This window comes from Lithobates pipiens, unplaced genomic scaffold (assembly GCF_037356315.1).
Source record: "Lithobates pipiens isolate NorthernLeopardFrog02 unplaced genomic scaffold, aLitPip1_a1.2 Scaffold_25, whole genome shotgun sequence".
NCBI classification, from domain to species: domain Eukaryota; kingdom Metazoa; phylum Chordata; class Amphibia; order Anura; family Ranidae; genus Lithobates; species Lithobates pipiens.
In genome coordinates this window covers 144339736-144349307 of record NW_027507787.1, presented here as the reverse complement: position 1 = coordinate 144349307, position 9572 = coordinate 144339736, and the positions used below count along the sequence as shown (strand labels likewise).

The window sequence follows — 9572 nt, the reverse complement described above, 5'->3', positions numbered from 1 at the left end:
ACAAAAACCTCATAATATACATTCTACCAGTGGTGCCCATCATGTACAGACTATCAGTGCCCATGACAGGCAGGCTGCCAGTTCCCATCACATACAGCCTACCAGTGCCCATCATGTACAACCTACCAGTGTCAATCAGGTACAGCCTACCAGTGCCCATGAGTTAGAGAACTTTTTCACAAATCAAAATTCATGTTCCTAACAACATAGCACAAGACATGAGTGGCTGTTATGTAATATTGCATTTTTTTTCAGCAGATTTCCATGATGGAATTCCTTCACAGATCTCTAGTGCTCATAGCACTGGTGTGTCTGGTGACATGTCTTCCACAAGCACCAGCCAACTGTCTTCTAAATGTTCCAAGCAAAGATAAACTAGATGGGATTCCTAAAGTAAATACTGATGAAGTGAAGACAGACCTGGGAGTACCTGAGATAAAAGGTTATTGTTTGAAAAAAAACATCAACTTGTATAATCAGAACACGATTTTTGAAATATATTAGTAAATACGATGAAACATACGATGAAACATAATAGTAACATGCTGTTGTATCACACCTTGTCAGATGTTCCAGGCAAAGAAAATTTAAATGGGATTCCTAAAGTAAATACCGAAGAAGTGACGACAGACCTAGGAGTACCTGGAATAAAAGGTTATTATTTAAAACCAATATTAACATGTATAATCAGAACATAACTGTGAAAATAAATGAGTAAAAATGATGCATTTAATGGTAAAGTGCTGTTGTATCACACCCTGTCAACTATTTCAGGCAAAGAAAATCTAAATGGTATTCCTAAAGTGAATACTGAAGAAGTGAAGAGAGACCTGGGAATTCCTGGGATAAAAGGTTATTATTTGGAAAAAATAACAACATGTATAATCAGAACATGGTTGTATATTTAAATTAGTTAATATGATGAAACATAATGGTGAAATGCTGTTGTATCATACCCTGTCAAATGTTCCAGGCAAAGAAAATCTAAATAGGATCCCCAAAGTAAAAACTGAAGAAGTGAAGAGAGGCCTGGGAATTCCTGTGATAAAAGGTTATTATTAAAAAAATAAAATAAAATGAACATGTATAAACAGAGCATAATTGTGGAATTAAATTAACAAATATGTTGTAAAATAACAGTGAAATTCTGTTGTATCACACCCTGTCAACATTGTACCATATGATAGCAAGAGAAAGTCTAATTCTTAAGTTTAATTTTCTTCCACACAACTTCTACTAGTAGAGATTAGATGGTTGTTTGCTTTAATGCAAAACACACAATAAGTATTGTATTTCAAAACTTTAGTCCAGTTACGAATTTATAATTGTGATGTGTTATAAATACTAATAGTATAACTGCTTGAAGGATTTATATTAGAGATGATTTCCAGGCATACATGAAAACACACAGCTGAAATATATTTATGGGAGCTGTTTCATTTGCCAATTCTGTCCTTGTAGTTCGCGGATATACACAGCACTCTCATAGAGCTCAGCCAGGTTGGTGACCTGACCTTTTTCAACTGCAGTTAAGCAATATATCTAAGCCACCTCCCCACCCCAACCTATGACTGGGCAGTAAAGGAGCAGCAGCACACATTAGAGTCTCACTGTATCCTAGTACGCCATTCCTTCCTCCACTGAGTCCAGTACGGACCTTTTTGTTGTGGAGCAACTTTTCCTCACACGGGGGGTAACAGAACAACCTGCCTGGATCCATGTGGAAGGAGTCTGCTTTAACTCAATAGTGTTTAACTCAGAGGGACACATAGGAGGCTTTGCTCATTTGAACATCTGCCTCCCCTTTTTCATTTTGGGTGCCTTTTTGGATACTATCCAGTGGTCCTTGTATGTGGTGAAGGGCTTTTTATGGAGACATTCATGACCCCATTCTCATTGAAGGAGTGACTTTTCCAAAATTATAGCAGGAGATAAGTGGTATTATCCCTGAAGAAGAATATAGTTTATATACATTTTGAAACATGTTGGATGTCCCCAATAGCCATTGCCATCTGCAATATGCACGGATGGTGTATTCGCAAGTAGTTGGGAAATACCACTTGAGGATGATCGATTGTGCAATATTTTAATACATTATATGCTCTTTTTTGTATTGCTGGCAAATTTATGAATTTTTAATTATGTAATTGATATGTAATAAACGTTTTTCATTAAATATATATTTTCAAATTGCCTTAAAAATTCCAAATTAGAGGTGTTCACATTTTTTCACTGTATTCTAGTATTGCCTCTCTCTACCAGTATAATGTGCAACAATTGAAAGAAGGTTATTTAATAGTTAATACAAAGATTCAAGGAAGCACACTAGCTGCATTTTAAAATATATTTATCATGTAATATATAACTGTTTTAAGTGTTGTTTTTGTATCTGCCTGGAGTTCAGTTTTAAGTTACTACAATTTATTGCAGAAAATAAATCCCACCTAAGCTCATGTTGGCCATGCCCAGGTAAATTTTTCAGAAGATTGAACAATGATTCTAAAAATACTGTTATCATTAGGTATAACCTTTCATCTTGCTTTTACACAGGTATCCTGAAAAATATTGGCATTGGTGTACCTAAGGCAGGCCCAAATGTCCAAGGATTAGCTGAAAAGAAGACACCTTTGCCTAGCTTGAAAAAAACAGGTATACAATATCCTTAAAATATACTTTTTGGTGTTCTTTTTCAATATATGTATTTTGATATGTGTAAATAAATCATTACAGCAGTTTCAGATATCCAATATTGGGAGAAATCCAAGTCATAAAGATGCAATGGGATTGATTTGCAAGTGAAGTTGCACTCTATAAGGGAATTTTCCCCAGAGCTTAGCAAAGAATACCCATACACGGAAGGAGAAGAAAAAAAAAAAAACATTAAATGTGTTAAAATATCACTTTGTACAGAATACCCATAAATGTGTAATGAAAAAAAAAAATGTAATATTTCACTTTGCACAGAGACCCAATTGCGTGCAAGGAAAATTAAAATAAAACATAATTTATAAAACACACGATTGGATGATGAAAGTCAGTAGAACTTCATTTCACTGACTGAGCTATGGGGAAAATTCCATTACAAAGTGAAACTTCCCTTGCAAAGTGAACAGTATTTTAGTCTTTAGCAAACCAACCCCAATAACTCTCTTCCCTCCTTTAGGTGCTCCTGCCATACCTTGTACTTCATCATTGGTAGAGCTATGTCAAAGGGTCACCAAAATGGAATCAGGCAAGTATTGAAACAGATCCGGTAATTTTCTTTTTACGTATAACATATATGTTTTACAAAAACTAAAAATAATTCAGTATAAAGAACTATGTTTATAGCTATTTATTAGGATGCAGGAAGCAGCGAAGGAAGTGAATATTCATAGCATTGGCTTCAGGGAGTACATTCCCACTACCTTCCTTCTGACCTCCTCTACGTGTTCTGGGAAGGCAGTAGGCTATAGAAAATTTAAATAAAAATATATAAATAAATTGAACAAACTTTTTTAATTTTAGCCCAGCTGCAGCATTTTTCTTTCCAGTAGCTCACTTATTCCTTGTTGGGCTTAAAAAAATGCCAGTTCCATTGGCAGAACAAAAAAGCTCATATCGAGTGTTTTTGTACACATTTAGGCATGTTTAGGAGTGTTTAGCAATTTTTCTGCCTGAAAGCTCCAATCAAAAGTAAATCAGAAGGCTTCTTTTCCTTGGCTCTAAATGTTGAGCTTAAAACATGCGTCTAAACGTGGAAGATGGAATAACATTGAGCTGCTTCTGCAGGGAGAACACAAAATTCCTGTCCAGTGTGCATGGACCCCAAAAGTAAATCTGTGCTTTGCCTATGCAGGTCATATGTTTTCTTTAATTTAACCCTCCCCAGCAGTAATGTTGGGTAAATGGTTCTGCCTGAGCATGAATTCAGGCTAAACATTGGCTGTTCACCCCATTTGGGGAACACCCGAATTTGCAGGGTGTTTGGCAGGTGTTTGCCCCCATCGAATGCCCTGCATTGCACAGCGGGCTGCACAGTACATTCTGCTCCCTGATTGGACAGAACTTTGCCCAGTCAGGGCGCTTTAAAAGCTGGTTAAAGATCGGGGCTGGAAAGCCGGGCATAGCATCCTTAACAACCGATGAGTCATCAGATGTCAGTGGGCTTCCCCGCTGATAGCTAAATAAAAAAAACATTGCCAGTAAAAAATGGCTTGGGGTCCAGCCAAAAAAATCCATGCTATACCCTTATTCAAGCATGCAGACTGGCAATTCAGGAAAGGGGGGTAAGCGAGCACCCCCCCCCCCCTTGAACCAAACCAAGCCATATGCCCACAACATGGGAGGTCCTTTGGGGTGAAGAGAGGCTCTGCCCCACCCCAAAGCACCTGTTGATGGGGACAAGGGTCTCTTCCCCACAACCCTGGGCTGTGGTTATGGAGGTCTGCAGACAGGAGGCTTATACAAATCTGGAAGCCCCCTTGAGCAAGCGATCCCACGCCCCATGTGAATAAAATAAATAAAAACAGTAGACAGGTTTTTGATAATTCCTTTATTAAAAATAAAAATGTAGATCCATTGTCAATCATGAAGTCACTGCACCAGCAGACCAGAAAAAAAAAGAAAATCACTCCACCCGCCATGAAGGCAAACTGACGAATGACTGGCTTTCTTTTTGACAGTTCTTACATAGGTAAAGGCGGAGCCACCTGGCAACGTCACTTGGTGGCTCCACCCCTTTGTGATGTCACCAACCATTGCATGCTGGGTCAATGACATCACAAGGGGTGGTGCAACCTGATGATGTCACCGGGTGGCCCCGCCCTTCCCTTTATAGAAACTGTCAAATGACCAAACAGAAATTCAGCGGCTCACTTCAGGCTGAGCGTTTTTTTCCCCCTTTCTCGGGTTGGTGGTGAGGCAGGCGTCGTGATTGATGATGGATCTACATTGGGGGTCATTTTTTTTAGTTTTAATAAAGGACTTTATTTTGACACTTTTTTTGGTGAATGGGTAGGAGTACTATGTACCCCATATTCATTCACATGGGGGGCAGGATCTGGGGGACCCCTTGTTAAAGGGGGCTTCCAGTTTACGATAAGCCCCCCAGGCAGACCCCCACAACCACAGCCCAGGGTTATGGGGAAGAGACCCTTGTCCCCATCAACAAGGGGACAAGGTACTTTGGGGTGGGGGAAGAGTCCTTCCTGCCCCAAAACACCCCTCCATGTTGAGGGCATGTAGCCTGGTATGGTTCAGGAGGGGAGTGCTTGCTTGTCCCCTCCCCCTTTCCTAACCTGCCAGGCTGCATGCTGAGATAAAGAACTGGAAAGGATTTTGGAGGGAACCCCAGGCCATTTTTTTTTAAAACATCCGGATGCTGGCAATTACAACCATGAGTCCATTTTTTTTTCTTTAGAAAGGTTATTCTTGCATGCAGCATTAAAGGATTTTTTTGTTTTTATTGTTGCACTTTAACCACTTCCCACCCGGCCAATGCATATATACGGCCGGGTGGGAGCCGTCTACTCCTGATAGGACGTTCCTGAACGTCATTCAGAAGTAGCGGGATCGCGCGCGCGCGTGCCCGCGCAGCGGCGCGATCCCGATGTGCTCGTGTCACCCGGACACGGCACATCTGAGATCGGCAGGAGGGCTCTGTGATTGGCCCTCCTGATCACATGACGGCCGTGTCCAATCACGGCCGTCATGTGATGTAAACAAACAGCCGGTTGCTAGGCAATCGGCTCTCCTCTCCTCACACGGAAGTCATCGCTGAGGAGAGGAGAGCAGAACGCTGCAGCCGGCTGATGATCAGTGAGTATGGGCTGCTTTTTACAGCTTTCTACTCACTGATCATCAGTCTAGTGTCACCACACAACACACCACACAGTACAAACACAGTCCCCACATATGTCCCCAAACCACACATGTCCCCAAAACATACATGTCCCCAAATAATAAAAACACATGTCCCTAATAATAAAAACATGTCCCCCACATATGTCCCACTAAAATCACATGTCTCAATGATTATCTGCACACATATGTACGTGATCACCTGAACACATATGTACATGATCATTTGCGTACATATGTCCGTGATCACACAAACCAATTATTATACAGTTAACGGAATTTTTTTTTACCAAAAACATGTAGCAGAATACATTTTGGCTTAAATTTATGACAAAATTTGATTTTATTGGATTTCTTTTCAAATAGAAAAAAGAAAATATTGTTTTTTTTCCAAATTTCCGCTTTTTTTGCGCTTATATCGCAAAAAATAAAAAACGGAGTCGTGAATAAATAACACCAAAATAAAGCTCTATTTGTGCGAACAAAATGATAACAATTTCATTTGGGTACAGTGTAGCATGACCGCGCAATTGTCACTGAAAGCGCGAGAGCGATGAAAGCTGAAAATTGGGCTGGGAAGGAAGGGGGTGAAAGTGCCCTGTATTGTAGTGGTTAAGCATCATAAAATTCAAAAAAATTTAAAAACTATTTTTGCATTGATACTTGTCACCCAAGGCAGTACTCAGACCCCCATACCTCGTTTATGGTCAATTACTTGCAAATAAGACTTCAAAATGGGCTCTTTTGATTCTAATGTTACGCTCCCATAGACTTCAATGGAGTTTGCGGTTTAAGGCAGAACTTTTCCCCTGTTCTGCTGGAAACCGAAAGGGGGGGGTGTTTGGTCCATCTCTACTAAGCAGTATATAATTTCCTATCTTTTGCTCCCTATCACGTTTTTCTGTGTAACAGCTCTCATTGATCCAGGACTGTCACATGAATTGTGTCACATGCTCTTCTATGTTCAGTAGTATTGGGAATTTCATTTGGCTCTCAGTTGTAAATGGCAGGAGTGAGGGGTAGGCATATATATGTTACTAGGAAGTGAAATCATTAGGAACTTGTTGTTTTGTCCTGGGTGGAAAAAATGAATTTGCTTTAAGATACACGAGAACAGCGAACTGTTCAATTCCTAACAAATTCAGACAGACTTTTCACAGTAATGTATTGTCTTTTATCTTTAGCACTCAAGCTGCTAGAATTTATCCAAGTGGTAGGAGATAAAATGATAGTCAGCAGTGGAAAGACTGAAGAAATAGAAAAATCCAAAGCTGCATGCCAAGCAATCGGTGGCCGTATGGCCATTCCTAGGAATGAAGCAGAAAACAATGGCCTCTCATTCTTTACAAAGAAGCATAATCAATATGCATATGTGGGTTTGAAAGAAGGACCAAAACCTGGTGTCTTTCTTGATCCCAATGGAATTCCTGCACTTTATACCCCCTGGAGCAAGAAAGAACCCAGTGGCCAAGGACAAGAAAACTGTGTGGAAATGTACACCGATGGCAAATGGAATGATAAGGGCTGTAACCAAAGACGCCTCACAGTTTGTGAATTGTAAATCATATGAAGATAATTAACTTTGTATTTTTAAAGTGACTGCTAATTAAGTATCACCTTCAAATATTGTATATGAAATATAATGCAATGGTTGCTTAATATAAAAAAAGTATTTACATATGAGTATATGTTCATGTAACTTATAATGTTCTATCACAAGATTAATGATTATTATATATCGTACATCACAAAAATCATATTCACAATCTGTAACTGAGCTTGTTCTGTGACTATGAAATAAAACTAAATATCATGCATATCATGTTCTCTGGCTTTTCTTTATATGTAAATTTCAGTATCCCTGCCCGCCTTACACTTTTGCAACACTATAATGTGCTTGTAACAGTCTATATCCATCCCTGTGGATGAATAGAACTTATATATCAGTACTGCTTCTCATTTTTATCATCCATGCTGCCATTTCAGAAAAAAAGTTTAGCTTCGCTTTTTGAAACCTGTCATGTATGATATTGAGAGGCAAAAATTTTAATCAATTGCAAAGCTACAAGTCTACCACTTTTGAAAACAAAATCTACCTCTTTTGAAAGTGAAATTATATTCTGCAGGCCTATGAACACAATGATCTTCATATCAATAGTTGTATCCTTACTAGAAATGATGTTGTATACTACCAATAAATATATTTTAAACTTAAATGAAAGATATTATAAAGCCATTAAAGCTAAACTCCAGGATAAAAAATATATCTAAAATGTAATGTGAGAAAGTAAGCAAACCCCATGGAAATTGAAACATTAGATCTCCATTCAAATAGTGCCTACAGATAAAGAAGATATGCCTGACCACATGACACATAAAACTAAAATGGTGTATTCATTTTCATAATTTAAATTAATGAAAAATAAGTACACCCCTACATTTACTACCACTTCAAACCCATAAATAAATCAACCCCATAGAGTCTGTGCCTAAAAATATAGGCTTGTACTGTAACTGTTCTTGGCTCTAGCAACTGGATGCAACAACAGTCTTGAGCGCAATGGCAGCATTGTGTCGGTTGAGAACCCTCCCACCCGGTTCCACAGCGAAGCAGAGTGAAGCTATGACCTTCCGTGTGGAGGTGGGGGCCAACTTTGTCCTTCCTTGGAATGGCTGCAGGTTCCAATACCTGTCTCCTCATGATGATCAGCTTCCCTGGTGGTCTTTGCTTGACTCAACTCGACTCGACTCAATCCGGCCTGAGCATGTGTAGCCTGCTTTCTCTCACATCTGCCATCCAACACAGTCTCTCCCATCTACCCCCTGTGTTCCCAGGCTTTTACCTTTTTAAATGCTCCCACCCCTTTGCCAGTCCTCATGGGAGGTGCAGTTCAGCCCCAGCTGATCTGAATGAAAGAATCCTGCTTACAGCATACAAGTACCAGAGCTCCCAGAAGAATTGTCTGATAACTAATGTGCGGGGACACTGCCATCTTGTGGCAAAAAGACAGCACAATCTGATGACAGTGTTACACAAATGAGAGACACTGTGGAATTGTTTTCAATGAACAATTGTTGGAGAATAGTTAGGGTTTGTGTAATCGGTTAAGATGTTATTTAATTAGGTTTTGGCACATGATATTAAAGGAGATGTGATCAGTTTTATTTTATTGATCCACATTTTAACGACTATTTCCTATTATGCTATACAAATTAGTTTTAACCTCTTGCTGACTAGCCGCCGCAGTTATACTGCGGCAGGTTGGCTCGGCTGCGCAAATCACCGTAGGTGTACGTCAGTCTCTTTAATGGCTATAGCAAGCCCACATCGCCAGAGCCGATGCACGTGGCCCGGAGGCCATGATGTCCACTGGCCACCCGCGATTACTCCACAGAAGGCCAGAACGGGGATCTGTCAATGTAAACAAACAGATACCCAGTCTGACAGGGGAGTAGAGAGAGATTGTCTGTTCCTAGTGAGCAGGAACAGTGATCTCTCTCTTCTCCCAGTCACTACACGCCCCCCCCCCCCACAGTTAGAAACACCTCCCTAGGGAACACTTAACCCCTTGATCACCCCCTAGTGTTAACCCCTTCCCTGCCAATGTCATTTATACAGTGATCAGTGGCTATTTTTAGCTCTGATCCCTGTAATAATGTCACTGGTCCTAAAAAGGTGTCAAACGTGTCAGATCTCTCTGCCACAATGTCGCAGTCCCGCTAAAAATCAC

General features: G+C 40.0%; 1 protein-coding gene across 2 annotated transcripts; it reads left to right on the top strand.

Moving 5' to 3' along the window:
* The first annotated feature begins 226 nt into the window (after positions 1 to 226).
* Positions 227 to 7658, top strand: LOC143930542 (uncharacterized). Of its 2 annotated transcripts, XM_077454923.1 has the most exons (8): positions 227 to 442; positions 568 to 654; positions 775 to 852; positions 974 to 1051; positions 2431 to 2469; positions 2551 to 2649; positions 3164 to 3232; positions 7026 to 7658. In XM_077454923.1, the coding sequence occupies exons 1-8, from the start codon at positions 265 to 267 to the stop codon at positions 7400 to 7402; spliced, it is 1005 nt and encodes a 334-aa protein (XP_077311049.1). In that variant the 5' UTR covers positions 227 to 264; the 3' UTR covers positions 7403 to 7658. The 2 variants fall into 2 exon arrangements, with proteins under 2 accessions (XP_077311049.1, XP_077311050.1); XM_077454924.1 differs by lacking the exon at positions 2431 to 2469 and having other exon boundaries at positions 228 to 442.
* The last annotated feature ends 1914 nt before the right edge of the window (positions 7659 to 9572 follow it).